This window comes from Crotalus tigris, unplaced genomic scaffold, assembly GCF_016545835.1.
Source record: "Crotalus tigris isolate CLP2741 ecotype Arizona unplaced genomic scaffold, ASM1654583v1 scf7180000024340.7048381, whole genome shotgun sequence".
In the NCBI taxonomy this organism is placed as follows: Eukaryota; Metazoa; Chordata; class Lepidosauria; order Squamata; family Viperidae; genus Crotalus; species Crotalus tigris.
In genome coordinates, this window is record NW_024100510.1 from 2910801 (window position 1) to 2930179 (window position 19379).

Consider the following 19379-nt stretch of genomic DNA (forward strand, 5'->3'; position numbering starts at 1 on the left):
GTTGAGTGTGCCAATTGCCACGGGGCAAGGCAAGGCAAGGCAGGGGCCAGAGCAGCTGCTGCCTGATACCATCAGCCTTCACACACAGAGGCCAGCGAGTGCATGGGAGCCAACGGTGTCTATCAGCAGCCACAGCATGCTGGCTGTCCTGCATCATGGCAGCCCCATTGGCGTGGGCGGAGATGGCCCCAGGACATCCAGAAAGGAGCCCTCACCTGGTGTGGGCCATGTCTACATGGTGGCTCTGACAGGCAGGGGCTACTGCTCCTCCTGCTGCTCTGAGCCTCTTGACCAGCCAACCACACAGGGAAGCAGGAGGCGGCGGCAGTGATCCCTGCATTGTTAAGCCCAGCCAGCAGCAGATCTGGAAGCAAAGCTGTGCTGCCCATACTCGTGTTTATGGAGGCAGTGGTGGGAGAAGGTGAGCTGTGGCGCATGCCCATTCCTCTCCACTGCCACCCACATCATCCTGCATGCAAGGCCCAGAAGTACATGCGGGATGATGTGGGGCAGCAGCGGCAAAGAGTGGGCACATGCCAGATCCTGCCTTCCCCTGCTGCTGCCACCCCCACCAGCGCGAGGATGGTGGGCACAGCTTTGCTTCCAGATCTGCTGCCTGACACCATTGGCCCTCGCACACAGAGGCCAGCAAGCGCATGGGGGCCAACAGTGTCTGTCAGCAGCCACAGCATGCTGGCTATCCTACATAATGGCGAACTGGCCACAGAGCCCCATCGGCGCAGGCAGAGACAGTCTTGGACTGGCTGGAAGGAAGCCCTTGCCTGGTCTGGACCCATCCACTCAACAGCTCTGATGGGGGTGGCCTCTGCTGCTGCTCTGACTGGTCAACCATGCAGGGAAGCAGGAGGGGCAGCTGGTGCACGAAATCCGCTGCCTCGTCGGGCTGCCAGCAAGCAGCCGAGGTGGCTCCAGACCCATGGCTGCCCCTCCACCTCCTCTTGCTTTCCTGCATGATTGACTGACCGATGGTGTCAGGCAGCAGATCCGGAAGCGAAGCTGTGCCCACCATCCTCACGCTGGTGGGGGTGGCGGCAGCGGAGGAAGGTGGGATCTGGCCCACCCTTTGCCCGACCAAGACAGAGGGAAGGCGAGGCAGAGAATTGGTTGTTAAATGATTTGAAACCCACCACTGGTCACTTCCAAAGGCCGCTCACTCACTCTCCCACCAAAATTGCCCCTTTTATAGGTTTCCTCACCCCGCCCAGCTCTTGCATGCATGGAGAGGGGGAGGGGAGCAGCCCAGCTCTGCGTCCCTCTGTCTGTGGCAATGGTGCATGTGCCCACAGGGATGGCTCTGTGTGCCGCCTGTGGCATAAGTGCCATAGGTTTGCCACCACGGCTATAGTGTCTTCCATCACAAGGAAGAAAGATCCTCATGAGGTCCTCTCAAAATACAAGTTGCCTCTCTTCCCATCACTTACACAGTGAAGGCCAAGATCTGCTTACGTTATTGGTTGTGTCCAGCAATTACACAGCACTCGTGCCATTTCTAGTCAAAAGATATTACAATGGAGAACAGATGTTAGTTTTGGTGATGTGGCACTAAAAGCATACCTTTGTCAGGCTTGACTGTAATAGAATAGTGCTCTTCTCCATCAGTCTGAAACATTGTGTAAGAGATCCAGCAATTCTCTGAATCCTTTTCCCTGCATTCTTTACTTTTTGGTTGTACATTACTTTCAACAGTAATATTTGAACAACTATCAGAGCAATTCTTCTGAAATGGACCACTCCCAAAAGCAAGACATTCAACACAGGAACTAAAAAAAAAACAAGAAGGAAAACTTTTTTTAAAAGTTTCATAACAGAACCATGATACAACAGATCTATATTTTATATAGTATATTACAGCATATTATAAATGAGGAGGATATAAATCTGAGAGAACCCAGACTTATTAAAATATATACTACGTAAGTTTTGTATCAGGAGGATGACAAGTATGAGATAACCTCATGAGGCAAGGGTGTCCACTATCTCCATTATTATTTATTTTTACTTTGGAAGTTTTAAATAGAAGGATTAGACAGGACACAGAAATCAAAGGATTGAAGATAAAAGACGAAACATGTAAGTTACAAGCATTTGCTGATGATCTAGTATTTATTTTGGAAGAACCTTTAGAGATGATCCCTAAGCTATGGAGAAATGGCGGGATTAAAAATAAATAAAGAAAAAACTAAGGTAATAGTTAAGAATTTCACAGATAAACAGAAAAGGCAAATGCTAGAGAAAACAGAGGTTACTTAGGTATACATCTTTTGGCCAGATGTTCGTCAGTAAAAGAAGACAACTATACAAAACTATTGAAACAAATAAAGCTAGACTTGGAAAGATGGAAAAATCTGCAGTTGTCAATATTAGGAAGAATTGCTACAGTAAAAATGAATGTACTACCGAAGATTCTATTTTTATTTCAAACAATTCCAATAAAACTTGAGAATTTTTTTTCAAGATTTAAACTCATTAATTTTGAACTTTATTTGGCAGGGGAAGAAAGCTAGAATTAAGATGAAAATACTACAAGATGCTAAGGAAAATGGAGGATTTGGGCTGCTGGAATGGGCATTGTATTATCAGGCATCTGTTTTAACATGAGCGAAAGAATGGATAATACTTAGAAACAAAAGGTTGTTCTATTTAGAGGGACATGATTTACAGTTGGGGTGGCATGCTTTTTTATGGTATGGGAAAAATAGAACTCATAAGTATTTTCAAAGTCACTTTATAAGAAATGCTTTGTTAACAATATGGGAAAAAATTAAAGCTAAAATATACCTAAAAATTCCAGGGTGGTTATCAACGATGGAGGCAGTTGTACATCCGAACTTGGCAGACTTTGAAAAAATATGGGCATATAGAGATATTCTAAATATTGATGGGAATTTAAAATCTAATCAAGAACGGGAAAATCAGGGGATCAACCTGTCGTGGTGGGCACATTTACAGATACAAAATAGATATGAAAAAGATGTGAAAATGTATGGATTTTATAAAGATCAAACTGTGTTTGATAAGATTTTATTAACTTCAAATGAGAAATTAATTAAGAAAATGTACAATTTTTTGTTAATTTTGGAAACGGAAAGCGAACAAGTTAAAGAAACAATGATAAGATGGGTGAAAAACTTTGGCTATAATATAGAACTAGAAAAGTGGCAAATGCTATGGGAGAGAAACTACAAATTAACAATGTCAACTTCATATAAAGAAAACTTGTATAAAACGTTTTATAGATGGCACTTGCCACCAACAAGATTAGCAAAAATGTTTAAAAATATGTCAGATAGATGCTGGAAATGTAAACACAATGCAGGCACGTACTACCACATCTGGTGGACATGTGGCAAAGCTAAGGCTTATTGGAAAAAGATACGTATGTGGTTAGAAAAAATATTAGGTGAAGATGAGAATTTTAAACCTGAACTTTTTTTACTAGGTATAATGCCTGAAAAGATTAATAAGCAGACTTTATATTTAATTTTACACATCACTACAGCAGCGAGAATAATCTTCGCACAATACTGGAAGAATGAAGGATTGCCATCAGAAGAAGAAATAATCAGAAAAATATTGGAACGTGCAGAGATGGACAGATTAACTATGAGACTGAAAGATAAAGAAGACACAGACTACTACCAAATTTGGGATTTATTTTATTGTTGGTTAGAGGAAAGAATGAAGGATTAGGAATCGAATATGTATTAGCATAGCTAACCCCAGACAACCCGTTGATTGGAAAAATTAACATATGTATGCAAAAGAAAACCAATGAAATCTTTATATATAAAAAAGTATGAGTTAACCTCAAATAGATGAGATCTCCTGGGGTTTACATTAACTGTCCTTGGTCAACTGGTATTGTTTACTGAGGAGAAAGGAGATTATCCTAACGAGACTCCCTCCAAATTATTTTATGATATAAATAAGATGAACCTGAAGTGGAACAATAAAATCTAGTTGTACAGCAGATATCTCTCCAGGCGCCTAGGATTTGTTGGAGGCTCCCTCTTGGTGTTTTTAATACCAAAATCTACAGACAGGAATGGATTTTATTGATGCCAATTCCTGAATAGGTTGGGAAACCAATGGAAATGGTTTCAGTTAAACTCGGTTTTGCTTAACCCTTTATACTGAGGACTGATTGACAGTAAAGCAGTTGGCTCACTGTCCCACTGTTAACATGAAGATCAAAACATGAATAGTAAAAATGATGCAGTTTGGGACTTTTAAATTAAATTTGTTATTGTGTGTTTGGATGTGTTATTATAATGAGCTCTACTTTTTATTTATTAGAGTATGTATTGCTGCCATATTTTAAAAATAAGATCAAGATTTTTGTTTTTGAGAGAGAGAATTAGGATGATTGGACATTTCCCTGGATCTTGAATAATGATGGGAAGAGACTGCAATGTGTGCATGGGCCCTACTGATAAATTTCTATTTGCTAAGTTTGTGCATATGTAGATATTACAGAAGGAAATAAAGGCTAATCATCAAGAGGGAAAAGCTGTAATTATGCACAACTATGCCTTGCATGTTCACTAAAGAGTTTACATCATTTTGTACCCAATGGAGCAGCTTAGGGAAGCTCTTCTCATGGGCAATGGCACCTACATAGTTTTCTTTTAGTGTTTGTTATGGTCTGTAATCTAAATGTCAATCTCCAGCTCAAGTATCCAAATAAAAGTCCAGGATTATTTTCATCTCTGAAAAGCTTATTCTTTATTGAATACATGGCTTGGTGAAGGCAAGGAAAAACTAACTCTAAAATCTCAGAGTTCTGAAGGAGATGGGAGATGTTATCTCAGAACCATTGCACCATATCTTTCAAAAGTCCTGGAAGTCCAGGGAAGTACCTGAGGATTGGAAAAGAGCTGATGTGGTCCCCATCTTCAAGAAAGGAAAAAAAACAGACCCAGGAAACTACAGACTAATCAGTTTAACATCAATACCTGGGAAAAGATAATCATAAAACAGATCTGTAAACAACTAGAAGGAAACAAAGTTATAACTAGTAGCCAGCACGGGTTTGTCAGAAACAAATCATGCCAAACCAATCTTATTTCATTCTTCAATAAAGTGACTAAACTAATAGACCAGCAAAATACTGTAGATGTAGTATACTTAAACGTCAGTAAGGCATTTGGTAAGGTAAGCCATAACCTACTCCTTGGTAATCTAGAAAAAGGTGGAATAGACAACATCACCAACAGATAGATCTGTAGCTGGCTGGCAAACTGTACTCAACGAGTAGACCTCAACGGCACTACATCCACACGGAGAGAAGTAAGCAGTGGGGTACCATAAGGTTCCGTCTTAGGCCCAGTACTGTTCAATATCTTCATAAATGTCTTAGATGAGGGAATTGAAGGGGAACTCATCAAATTTGCAGTTTGGTAGGAGTAGCCAACACCCTGGAAGACAAACCCAGGATCCAAATGATCTTGACAAACTTGAACAATGGACCCTGTCCAACAAAATAAGTTTCAATGTGGAGAAAAGCAAAGTTTTACATTTAGGCAGGAAAAATCAAAGGTACAAGTACAGACTGGGGGAGACCTGGCTTAAAAACAGTAACTGTGAGAGGGATCTTGGAGTCCTAGTGAATGGTCAATGTGTAGCAGCAACCAAAAAAGCTAATACAATCATGGGTTGTATAAACAGAGGCATAGAATCAAGATCACACAAAGTATTAGTACCTTTATTAGTATCTTTATAAAACCCTAGTAAGACCACACCTGGAATACTGCAGCCAATTTTGGTTACCTTATCACAAAAAAGATGTTGAGAGTTTGGAAAAAATTCAGAGAAGAGCAACTAAGATGATCAAAGGCCTGGAGACTAAAACATATGAAGAATGGCTGCAGGACTTCGGTTTGGCTAGATTAAAGAAAAGAAGAAATGGGGTGACATGATAGCAGTATTCCAGTATTTGAGGGACTGCCACAAAAACGAGGGGGTCATATTTTTCTCCAAAGCATCACAGGGCAAGATAAGAAACAATGGTTGGAAACTGAACAAAGAGAGAAGCAATTAAGGAGAAATTTCCTGACAGTGAGGACAATTAACTAGGGGAACAGCTTGCCTCCAGAAATCATGGGCACTCCATCACTGGAGATTTTTAAGAAGAGACCAGACAGTCACTTGTCTGAGATGGTATAGGTCTCTTGCTTAAGCAGGGGGCTGGACTAGAAGACCTTCAAGGTCCCTTTCAGCTCTATTCTATTCTATCCCAAGGCATCAGACCATAGCATATAACAATGACTTTCCCAGCCAAACCCCCCAGATATCTATGTAGCTCATGTAAACAAGTTCTCTTCCGTAGAACTGGAGAGGTTTCATTTCTCTAACTAATTCATTCAAAAGCAAAACCTCCCCCGCCCTTACTTTAATGGCAAGATGAAAACAGAGAGGCAGGTAGCTGCCAAATTTTCACTCTTGACAATAAATCAGAAATGATAAGCTATTGATCATATTGATTCTCACCATGATAGCTTGGGAATGTATTATAACATAACATAACATAACATAACATAACATAACATAACACAACACAACACAACACAACACAACACAACACATATATCTATACCTCTACTCTACCTATCATCTATCTCTATCTATGTACCAGTGTCTGTCTGTCTATCTGTCTGTCTGTCTGTCTGTCTGTCTGCCTGTCTGCCTGCCTGCCTGCCTATATCTCTTTCTGATCAGTTGAATGGGAATGCCCCATGCATATACAATATGCTGGACTAGTGATCTGTCTAAAGCAGGGGTGTCAAACTGTTGGCCCACGGGCCAGATGCATCATGCCAAAACCGCGCCCACCCCATTGCTAGCAATGGAAAAAAAGTTGTGTTACCTCACGACACGTCACGTGACATTGCAAGTTTGACACCCCTGGTCTAAAGTATTGATGAATGTCTTCAGTTCTGTATCCACAAACCAGTATATTTACATTGGGTGATCAAATACATTTTTAGAATTGCTTCAGATCTTATCATGCCTCCAAAGGTCTTTGATTTTTAAGAAAACAATGTGAATTTGAATTTGTTCTTCTAAATCAAAACTGTGATGACCCAGGGCACAGCACAGAGGCAATGCAGTCAGCTGGCAATTCAAACCGCCCTTTAATTGCTCCAAATTTTCCCCAAATGCTCCCACGTTTCTGGCAAGCCTCCAAACAACGGAAGACACACACACCTCTGGCTGCAAGTAGTTTCACATACTGTCTGATTAGGAGAGTAATTTACTCAAGGTCATGGATATAAGAGAGAATGACACATACATCATAAACCTAATGAGTCTGTGTGAATACATGCTTGTGTGAGCAGTTTCAAAAGGGAAGCCAAAAGACAGTCCGAGATCTATAAACATCCAAGTAACGTTGTCAGCCAATCCAAGGGTCAGAGTTTCTGGGTTTTCAAGCAGAAGTCATAGAACAAGAGATCAGCAACAAGACACACAAAACTCCAAGGAATCAGTGTTTGTTCCCAACAAATGCCTCTCCCCACAGTGTCTCCTTAAGTCTCATTCTCCAGATGTGCCTTGTGGAGAGGGGCAGGATGCTCTCCTCCTGAGTAGTTGAGCCTGCCTGCATCCTTCCTTCCTTCTCTCCACTCTCCGTGCTCTAGGATCAGGTGGGGATGGGTCTTGCTCATCGCCTGAACTCTGTCTCTCCTGTTCAACCTGTCCCACTCCTGAAGGGCCCCGGCCTGCCTCTGCCTGCTCTTCCTCACATTCCTCTGAAGCCACAGACACCTATCCCTCGACCTCCATAGGGTCCCGTTCCAGCTCATTTTCCTCCGCAGATTCAGGCTCCGAAGGAGGCATGACAAAAACCCTGGTTTAAACATAAATGTATAGCTGCTAAGAAAATATGAGTTAGTATACAGCAAGAGTAAGTTTGAAGAAGCAGCAGCAGTCTGTTATTGTGGAAAAAGACCTATAACCACAACTGAGCCCAAAATTTCTGTTGCTAAGCAAGGCAGTTGTTAAGCAAGTTTTGCCCTGATTTACGATTTTTCTTGCCACAATTGTTAAGTGAATCACTGCAGTTGCTAAGTTAGTAACACAGTTAAGTGAATCTGGCCTCCCCATTGACTTTGCTTATTGGAAGTTCGCAAAAGGTGATCCTGTGACACACTCCCCCGACACTGTAACCATCATAAATACATGCCAGTGGCCAAGCATCTGAATTTTGATTACATGACCATGGGGATGCTGCAATGGTCAGAAGTGTGAAAAACTATCATAAGTAAATTTTTTCAGTGCATTGTAACTTCAAATAAACAAAGGGTTGTTAGTCAAGGAATACCTGCACAAGGCATCACTTAAACATAAAAAAGTATAATGATGCACAAAGCTTGGCAATAACTTGCTCAGTCTATTAAGAAGAGTGTTACAATTAAATTTTAAAGTATTATAGCAGGAAATATTTGACAAAATGAACCCAGAGCTGTTTATCCTATTCCGCCCCCCAAAAGGGAAATTTACTTCCATTTACATTATGTTTGATAGGTTACAATCACTAGCCCAGTCACTACTTCAAAGGTTAAAAGTTTACTTAGCCAGATTAAGGTAGGAAAAGTTCTGGTGATGTCAACATTCCTATAGATTTAATAAATGTTATTAGTTATTAATAAGCACTGCTCCATCAACTTCATTTGCATTTATAGATCAAGATACTCATATACCCAAAGGCCTATGAACTATCAGCAACACACTGTAAAAAAACAATTAGATATAATTGGTGCTTTTTTTCTAAAAAAAAAAAAAGGTGCCGGAACTCACACACATCATACAACCCACCTTGCCTACCCTACAAGGTTCCATCCCAAAAAAGTGCTGGAACTCCGTTCTGGGCGTTCTACAAGAAAAAAAGCCCTGGATATAATGATAGAAAAATAATTTTGCTGCATTATTGCTACTGTAAAATTACATTTAACATTTAACTGATAGCTAATGAAGAGAAACTGATAGCTAATGAAGAGAAGGACAAAGAGTGACATGATGGCAGTGTTTCAATATCTAAGGGTTTGCCACAGAAAAAAAGGGATTGATTTATTCTCCAAAGGAGCTGAAGGCAGGACAAGAAGCAATGGATGGAAACATATCAAAGAAAGATCTAACCTAGAACTAAGAGAGATTTCCTAACAATGAGAACAATTAATCAATGGAATGGCTTGCCTCCAGAAGTTGTGGGTGCTCCATCACTGGATGGTTTTTAAGAGTTTGGACAGCCATTTGTCCAAAATGGTATAAAGTCTCCTTCTTGAATAGAGAGTTGGTCTAGAAGACCTCTAAGATCCCTTCCAACTCTATTTTTCTGTTATTCTGAAGAAAATCTTTCCTATTAGATTAACTATTGATAGACTGATTATATGCTATCAAGTCAATGTCAACTCTTGGCAACCACACAGATTTTCTCTATGATAATCTGTCCCTAACCTGATTCATCTTGTTACTGGTCATCCTGTTCTTCTCTTTCTTTCCAGCATTAGAATCTTTTCCAGAAAGCTTTAGAAAATAAGTTAACACCCTCCTCTCTGCAACAGCCCCTCAAATATTGGAAGATTGCTCTCATATATCATCCCTCATCCTTCCTTTCATTAGACTAGACCAGAGGTCTTCAAACTCGGCCCTTTTATGACTCATGGACTTCAACTCCTAGAATTCCTCAGCCAGGCATGCTGGCTGAGGAATTCTGGGAGTTGAAATCCATGAGTCATAAAAGGGCCAAGTTTGAAGACCCCTGGACTAGACATACCCAGTTCCTGCAACCATTCTTCATGTTCTAGCCTCCAGCTCCCTAATCATCTTTGTTGCCATTCTCTGTACCATTTCTAGAGTTTCAACATCTTTTTTTGTATCATAGTGACCAAAATTGGATACAGTATTCCAAGTGTGATTTTACCAAAACAGTATAAAATGGCACTAACACTTCATGTGATACTATCCCTCTTTTGATGCAACCTAGAACTGCATTTCCTTTTTTGGCAGCTGCAGCACACTGCTGGCTTACATTTAAGTGGTTATCCATTAGGACTACTAGATCCCTCTCACTGTTACTGCTGTTGAGCCAAGTACCACCTATTCTTTACTTGTACATTTGGTTTTTCTTCCCTAAGTATAAAACCTTACCTTACTCACCACTGAATTGCATGTTGTTGGGTAGGGCCCAGCATTGAAGTCTGTCAAGATCCTTCTGGATTTTGACCCTATCTTCTAAAGTGCTGCCTATTCCTGCTAGCTTGGTCTCACCCCTCATCTAAATCAATTATGAAAATGTTGGAGAGTACTGGGCCTAAGAAAGAACTTTGTATGCTTCATCCATGTGGATGTAGTTCCATTGAGGACTGCATGTTGAATGTGGTTGGTCAGTCAGTTATGAATCCATCAGGTGGATGCGATTTATCTCTCAAGGTAGTTACCAAGAAGTAGGTTGTGGTCTACTATGTCAAGTGCCTTATTGAAGTCCAAGTATACTATGTCTGTAGCATTGGGCTGGTCCACTAATTTAGTCATTTTGTCAAATAATTCAATATGATTTGTCTTGCATTATCTCTTTTTGACAAACCCATGTTGGCTTCCAGTAATAGCTTTGCTGGTTTTAAAGTATTTGATTATCTTTTCCAGGATCTTCCAGGTAATGATGTCAGGTTGATTGATCTGTACGTTACAAATAGCAAAGTGAAATTAAGTGAGGATAAGGAATTGGATCAAAGTAGACAGTTCCCGCATATCACTTACACATATCTGGCACAGGGAGATGGGCAGCTTGGGCACTCCTCACAGAGAGGGGGCTGATAGCGTCCATTACATTTGCATGTATTGCACTGACATTCCCCCCGGAGACTGCACACATTCCCATATTTATTCCGACATTTTTCTGTTGAAGCTAGGCACTGACAGGCAGAGCCATCATATTTTGAGTTACATTTACATTTCCCACAGTCACAAACACCTCTTTCTGAAAAGAGAAATTAGAGAGGTTAGGGCCAAAAGCATTTCTTTGCATCTGTCCTTGACACATAACATCCAGAATGGGTTATCTAGAAAGGGTTACTAAATACAGGTCAGCACTCTGCTGCACATGGCCAGCCATTCACAAGTGATCCACTGCAGGTACAGAAACCCTGGAATTCTGGGTATCATATGAAAAATACTGCAGTGATCCTCAATGCAATAACTTGTCCCTGGCAAATTGGATGTTCAAAAACTGTGAAATAAACAATATTCTAAAGGAAATAGTCAATATTTATTTACACCAAAAATTCATTCTAGGTATATGGATATCAGCTGATTTACTTCCAAATTATACAGTGTGGATTAAATTTCTATTTATACAACTCTTTTGTAAAATACAGAAAAATAACAGTGTGTAATGGGAATCATATGCTTTACAGCTTATAGTAAGAATGTCTGGAGTAATAGTATCAAAGGCCAGAGGAGATAAATTTGGTATTTTCATATTCAGCTTTCATCAATCACTTACCTTCCCCTCCACACACTAGACCATTGTGAAGTTCACAGTTCATGTTGTCACATTCACAGAAGGGACCATAAATATGCTTTTTGGAATCTGCCATAGTATGGCAAATACATTGTCCACATACACAATCTCCCAGGCCAGAACAAATGACTGAAGAATTGTCCTTTCGACAGGTTTTTTCCAGTTCCTTCCTGGTTTTGCCTCCAGTCTTACAATCACAGTTCTTTCCAACATAGCCAGCATTGCATCTGGCATAAGAGAAGACATATTCAACATCAAAGAATAGAGTTAGCAAGCATCATTATTATGATCAACCTTATTTTCAATTACAGTTTCCTTTATCTGTATTTATAATCTGCTACTATACAGTCTGCATCCATATATACTCATCAAAGAAGGTGATCTGTCCCAGCCTACGTGAGTCCTTCTTAAGCTCACAAGGAGGAACCCCTCTTCCAACAAGTAGGCTGGAACTGCAGGGAAAAAAACCAATCCCCATTTATTATTCACAGACCCGAATCAATGTCCAAGGCAAACAAAACACAGTTCATAGAAACTTGATCCTCAACACAAATGGTTGCCTTTGGCAACCAGCACCTCCCACATCTTTCCTTTTATTATGCAGCCAAGGTGTGGCTTCCTAATGCCTTCTCCTTTGCCTTTGGAGCCACACCATTGCATTCCTCTGTCCGACTCTCTTTTCTTGTCGGCGTTTATGTGCATCCTGGATATCTTCCAGCTGTGATTCATCACTGTCCAACTCAGACTCCCAGCACAGCTGTGTCTCAGCCTGAGTGCAAGTAAAGGGGCCAAGATCCTTGTCAGAATGTAAGTCTTGGAGCTCCTCAGAGCCTTCCTCTGACTCTGATGTCCCTCCAGGCCTCTCCTCTTCCTCCTCTGATTCCTCTGACTCAGCTGCCGGGTCCACTGGCTGGCGAGGAATCACAACAGAAGGATTCCTACTTCTGGATGGAGAGGCATAGAATTATTCTACTAATTTCTTTTTTGTCAGGATCCAGTCCATGGATGCCTCTGCTGCTCAGACTGTACAGATTACATAATTCTTTTCAGGTTAGTGAATTGCTATTTGAATTCACTTGCGACAATCACAAATGCTTCAGGCAAATATTCCATTTCTAAGTATATACTATCAGATATTTTTTATTTCCACTTTGTTTCATAAGTTTATGTTTTACATTTTTTAAAAGGTTTCTGTATAGTATGCATGTGTTAAATAAAAATTACCCAGAAGATTTGTGAATGTGATAAGAAAATGATTCAGTATGAAATATTTGCTAGGTAGGTACTCAGAAAGCCAGTTTGATGTAGTGATTAAGGCACTAGTCTAGAAACTGGGAGACCATGAGCCCTCCCCAAAATGTTTTTTATTACTATTGATTGTTCTCAAATTAAATTCCTTGCCTTGAAAAATTCAAGCAAGCATTTGTTTTTTTTTTCTATAAGAGCAGTTTTTGATAGACAGACTGCATGAAAATATTGATGTACAGATAGTTCTCAAGTTATAACCACTTTTTCAGTGCCCATTCAAAGTTACAATGGCACTGAACAAGATATCATGGTTCTGATAAATGAAACCATTTAAAAGAACTTCAAGGCAAAGATTTCTTCCTTAAAGAACATTTTATTCAGGAAACAAAATATCGGCATTTACATAGGTGAACCCAAGACTGAAATCCCCTCCCTCAGGCTACAAAATAACAAGTTGCAATTCCCACCCCAAACTACCATCATAAATCACATTCACCAATTATTTCAAAATGTGGGCTCTCCTCCCAGCTTTTCAACCCTTGTCAGGGCTGACCTTGATTCTCACATAGAAGTATTATTATGGCTAACTGAGAAACTTAACATCCCCCTTCCCCCTCCTTCATTTGAAATCTCTAAACCAGGGGTTCTCAGCCTTGGCAACTTTAAGACTTGTGGACTTCAACTCCCAGAATTCCTCAGCCAGCAAAGTCCACAAGTCTTAAAGTTGCCAAGGCTGAGAACCCCTGCTCTAAACTAAAGTGTGGCAACGAAGACAAAATGAAAAATAGTTTCAGTTCAGTTTGTCGCAACTGTGACAGTACTAACAACTGTTTCTTGAAGTTCTGACCATTATAGCACCCCCTCCCCTTAGTCATATGATCACCATTTGCAACCTTCCTTGCTGGCTTCCCACAACAAAGTCAACAGGGTAATGAGCAGGGAAGGTTGCAACTCACTCCCACAAATTGCTCCTGCCTCCTGAGGAGCTTGCAACTCCTATGAAACTCCTATGAAGTTTGAGATACTCTGTAGCAAGAATAGAATAGAATAGAATAGAATAGAATAGAATAGAATAGAATAGAATTGAATAGAATAGAATAGAATTAGAATAGAATAGAATAGAACCCACCAGGAAAGGATAGACTACCTAGGTTATCGCATATCCCCACAGGGCATTGAAATGGACCCAGAGAAGGTCAAAGCAGTATTAGATTGGGCACCACCCCGCACAAGAAAAGTTTCCTGGGCTTTGCAAACTTTTACTGCCAATTCATCCCCTCATTTGCCCAGATAGCCTTGCCCCTCACTAACTTACTAAAAACAAAGGGAGCATCCTCAGTAAAACCTAGCCAGCCACTAACATGGACAATGGAGTGCCAAGCAGCGTTTGAGAGACTAAAGAGACTTTTTTCTGCCGAACCAGTACTAAGGCACCCAGACATGGACAAACCCTTCGTAATACAGGCAGATGCAAGTGATGTGGCAGTGGGGGCTGTGCTATTACAAGAAAATGATGATGCAGTATTGCAACCCTGTGCATATACATCCAAGAAACTCACGGAAACAGAACAGCGCTGGCCCGTATGGGAGAAGGAGGCTTATGGGATACGTTGGGCATTACTCACGTGGCGACAGTTCCTGGAAGGCAACAAAATCCCCTTCCAGGTGTGGACCGATCACAAAAATTTAGAAGCCCTGAAAACGTCCAGGAAACTCAATCCCAAACAAGCCTTCTGGTCCCAGCATTTTCACCAGTTCCAATTTAAGCTCAAACATTTACCAGGAAGAAAGAACTTCCTGGCAGATGCACTATCTCGCATGCCCCAATATAACAGCGCACGAACCACAGACTCTAGACCAATAATGGCAGAGTCACAACTGGCAGCACCAGTAACCACAAGAACCCAAGCCAAATTAAAACCACAACTGGACAGCCAAACTGGAATTGAATTCAGAAAAAGTTTGGAAACAGATGAATGGTTCCAGAAAAACAAAAATGTGTGCACAATGAGAGACGGGTTGCCTTGGGTAGGGGAAAAGTTATATATACCAACAACCCAAAGAATCACGTTCATGCAGCTTTGCCATGACACAAAATCAGCAGGGCATTTTGGATTTGTAAAAACTTTACACTTAATTAAAGGGCAATTTTGGTGGCCATCAATAAAAAAGGACATAGAAAGTTATGTTGCCAGCTGCCCAACCTGTGCATCGGAAAAGAGGTTGCAAGGCAAATCGCCAGGGCTATTACAACCAGTGGCAAGTCCCTCAGCTCCCTGAAGGGAAATAGCCATGGATTTTATAGTGGAATTGCCAGAAAGCAATGGGAATACTGTTATCTGGACAGTCACGGACTTGTTTTCCAAACAGGTGCACTTTATCCCTTGCCAAAAGATTCCCACTGCAAAGGCCTTAGCAAGACTTTTCATCCAGCACATTTACAGATTGCACGGGGCACCCCAACGCATCATCTCTGATAGGGGAGTGCAATTTACGTCTGCATTTTGGAAGGAATTTTTATCCCTCTTAGGGACCACTCAGGGACTGACATCTAGCCATCACCCTCAGACAGATGGACAAATGGAACGGTGCCATTCAGTACTTGAGCAATATTTGAGATGTTTTTTAAATTTCCAACAGAGTGATTGGACGGACTTACTCCCTTTTGCAGAAGTTGCCTACAATAATGCAGTCCACTCCAGCACAGGCTACACTCCTTTTCAAATAGCCAACGGTCAAAGTTTCAACCCTATGCCAGAGTTAACCCCAAACGAACCAACGATCCCTTCACTGAAAGAATGGATGGAAAATCTACAAAACACCTGGCCAATAGTTAGAAAAGCACTAGATGAAGCTAGGCAGGCATACAAAGCACAAGCCAATAAAAAAAGGGTTGAGCCTACACCATTCATTATAGGAGAAATGGTGTACTTATCTACAAAATACCTAAAGTCCCTACAGCCCTGTAAAAAACTTGGACCAAAATACATAGGACCTTTTCCAATTAAAAGAATCATAAATCCAGTAACAGTAGAATTAGAATTACCCCAAAATCTCAGGCAAATACACCCAATTTTTCATTGCAGCTTGCTGAAAAGAGAACATCAGTCACCTTTACGGCCAAAAATCCCCCCCCCACCACCTCCAATCATGGTGGAGGGCGAACAACACTTCGAAATAAAAGAGACTCTAGGAGATATCATGGAGCAACTCAGTACCTAGTTGCCTGGAAACACCTCCCTCCCTCACAAAACGAGTGGGTCCATAAACGTCATGTCAGAGCCCTGAAGCTATTGAAGAAGTTTCACACAGAGTATCCTAACAAGCCTGACTAACTTTTATACCTGTTTTGTTTTCTTTCAGGTGAATCTCTCTTATTTTTAAGAGGGGCCGGATGTCAGAATCCAATTATATTTCATCTTTAATTATCAAACATAGAAAACCCTAATTCTGCCTTCTCTGGATTCTGCCATAAGAGGGAGAGAAGGGGGAGAACAAAGGGGCTTTATGGCCCTCACTTCCTTCAGTATACTTCTAAGAAACTGAATGTGTTTAATGCAACCTCAAAGAGTTTGAACGTAGTTAGCACCAAAGAATCTTACCATAACAAAGGGGGCTATTTACCTTTCATGTAGTTTATCTGAAGTCTCCATCCAGACGGAAGAAAGGAATAAAGGGGTGGAATTGTGATGCCTGAAACTATCACTGGAAGGGGGGATGATTGGGTGGGACTACTGGGGAACCCCTTAAAACCTTGAATGGGAGAGCTTGGACCCCAAGTCCTGTCTAGCACGCCTGCAGCCACTTCTTCTTAATAAAGGATTCCTGTTGGAAGAATTATTCCAAGAGTTCTGTCTTCTTAAGATGCAAAGTGGGGTGGGTCCTTACAAGAATAGAATAGAATAGCTGGAAGGGACCTTGGAGGTCTTCTATTCCAGCCCCCTGCTTGAGCACGGTTAGAATGGTATAAAGAACTTATACCATTTCAGACAAGTGACTGTCTAGTCTCTTCTTAAAAACCTCCAGTGTTGGAATGTTCACAACTTCTGGTGACAAGCTGTTCCACTGGTTAATTGTCCTCACAAAGAGGTGAGGACAGTGGTGGGATTCAGTCGGTTTGCACCACTTCGGCAGAACTAGTAGCTAATTTTTTGTTGCCCAGGCTCAGAATGGACTTCCAGAAGTGGCATCCACACAGAGAATCGGTTGTTCACATATTTGAATCTCACCACTGAGAATATTTGTATCTCAGGGTATAGCTGTGGTGCTCTCTGAGCTTGGTTTTCTGACGGAGTGGGGTTTGCTTTCTTTTATGCACTACTGGCTTGCTTGTTAGTGATGGTAGGAGGGGTCTTGGTGGTTCCAGGTGCATGCCCTGCCCGTCAGTGTCAAAGACAAATCTCCAATAAACTGCACAGCTGGATGGAAAATAGCTCAAGAAAGTAAGCAGAAAATTATATGGCTCATGATCATGGTTGCACACCTCAGACAAAACAAATATCAGCCACCATGAAAAACCTCAAGGAACAATAAGAACAGACCAGCACATCAGAGCACATAGAAAGGCTGACAATCCTCATGAAGATTACATCCTGGAGACATGCTGGGAAAGGGAAAACCAAACTACAGACCAAACTACTCAAACTATAAAAGGCAGAAGATTAGCAGAATACATCTATGAACATCAACTAGCGTTCAAAAAACATGAGGAAAACTTCTTATTTTTACAACAGATGGAAGATTTAATCATGGTTTCAATTGGGAAACTATGAACATCCTACACCAAGCCAAGTCCAAAAATGCTAGAGAATTCCTAGAACCCTGACACAGAAAAATCAGATATCAATAATACATAGAGTTAAATAGCATCTACATACCATTCAAAAGGGACAATCAAAAAGCCAAGAAGGAACCCAAAAGACCCAAACACCTCCTCACCAGCAATCAACACCCAGATGCGCAAAGATTATTACCAAAATTAATATTAGACCAACAATCAAGAAGTAAATAATATCACAATCAAAGCACCACAAACTCAGTCAAACAAGCTAACAGTAAACAACAGCCTAAACAAGGAACCACCAAGACCACTCCCATCAACACTGACTGAGCAAGCCACTAATAAATATATATAAAATGAGAGCAATCTTCACTGCCTTCTAGAGCTGATGATGTTACCTAGTTTGGTAATGAAATGTCCACAAGAGAATAATCAAGCTCACAGAGCTCCAGGGACCCCATAATCCATAGCACCCCCCCACCTGCCAGCACTCTGTAGCTCCTGCTTTCAACATCCCTCATCCCCTGCGGCATCTGCACATAACCTCTATAGTGCCTACCTGCAGTATCTGCGTATTGCCTCATGACATCTGTGCATCACCCTGCACTCCTTGCCCAAAATTCCCAGCTCTTCCTGCTTAATGACCTAAATAGTCCTGGAGTTACAATGGCAACTGGACCTGCTGAGATTGCTATCACTAAATGATACAGAAACATGATTTTGCAATATATGACTGCATTGGGTAACACAGAAATTCTAATCCCATTATTTACTTATTTATACCCCATCTTTATTATTTTTACAGATAACTTAAGGCGGCAAACATATCCAAAACACCTTCCTCCACACAACAACAACCCTGTGAGGTGGGCTAAGAGCCCAAAGTCATCCAGCTGGTTTTCATGGCTAAAGCGGGACTTGAACTTGTGGTTTCCTGCTTTCTAGCTTGGTGCCTTAAACACTAGACCAAACTGGTTCTCAACTGCAAATATTTGACTTGTGTTGCTAAAATAGTTAGATTACCTGCAAATCCCACAGGTGATAACCCCTTGTCCATTGCAATCAGATTTATTTGGTAATTCCTCATCACATTCACAGTTGCACCGACTAGATATATGTACAGTGGTGAAGTCTGTGAAACCAAGAGGCTGCAGAATAAGAGTCTGATTTTCAATGCATGATGTTGCTGTAATTTGCACTTGGAAGGTAATCTGTAAAAAAAAACCAAAAAAAAAAACAGAGGACTGCCCCATCTAGTCTCAAATGACATTTAAAATAATTAGTAGAGATCTAGTATTTCATTAATTATTTATCTAATTATTTACAAATTATGATTATCACTTGATTAAATAAAATGCTGTGATGTCAAGGATTATTCAACAATGGATGTTGTAGAAATATTTACAACAGAGACTTATGAACTTTGGAAATAAGATGCAATTGTTGGTAAAGTTTCCAATTAATAACCTAAAGAAAGGTTTCACTACTAAGAACCAAACAAGGGTATTTGGCCCTGTACTCAGAGATAACAATCAGAGCAATTTGTAGTAAACATGAAACTTTCTATGAGTAAGTTACAGTAACAGACTGTTAACAGAGTGCTTTGAATTTTAAATTTGTTAACTACTTTTTCTTTCACATATGTAATGTATAACAGGTCAATCGGTTTGCAAATAGATCTACAAGCTTATAAACTTGGGACCTACTTTGCAAGGGGGGAAAGCCATTTACTGCTGCAATAGATTTGTCAGTGTTCAACTGGGAGGATGATATGTATGTTTGTCATTTGTTTTTTTTTAATTCACATTTTTT

The 19379-nt window shown here is 40.7% G+C and overlaps 1 protein-coding gene across 3 annotated transcripts in view; it reads right to left on the reverse strand.

Moving 5' to 3' along the window:
• ITGB2 (integrin subunit beta 2) overlaps positions 1–19379 on the reverse strand; it is a 68127-nt gene that overhangs the window by 2625 nt on the left and 46123 nt on the right. For all 3 annotated transcript variants that reach the window (XM_039326347.1, XM_039326346.1, XM_039326348.1), the window contains exons 11-14: positions 18591–18778; positions 11522–11766; positions 10777–10996; positions 1576–1781 (exon numbers count right to left, since the gene is read on the reverse strand). In XM_039326347.1, coding sequence (XP_039182281.1) covers positions 1576–1781; positions 10777–10996; positions 11522–11766; positions 18591–18778 — 859 coding nt within the window. The remainder of the gene's footprint in view (positions 1–1575; positions 1782–10776; positions 10997–11521; positions 11767–18590; positions 18779–19379) is intronic.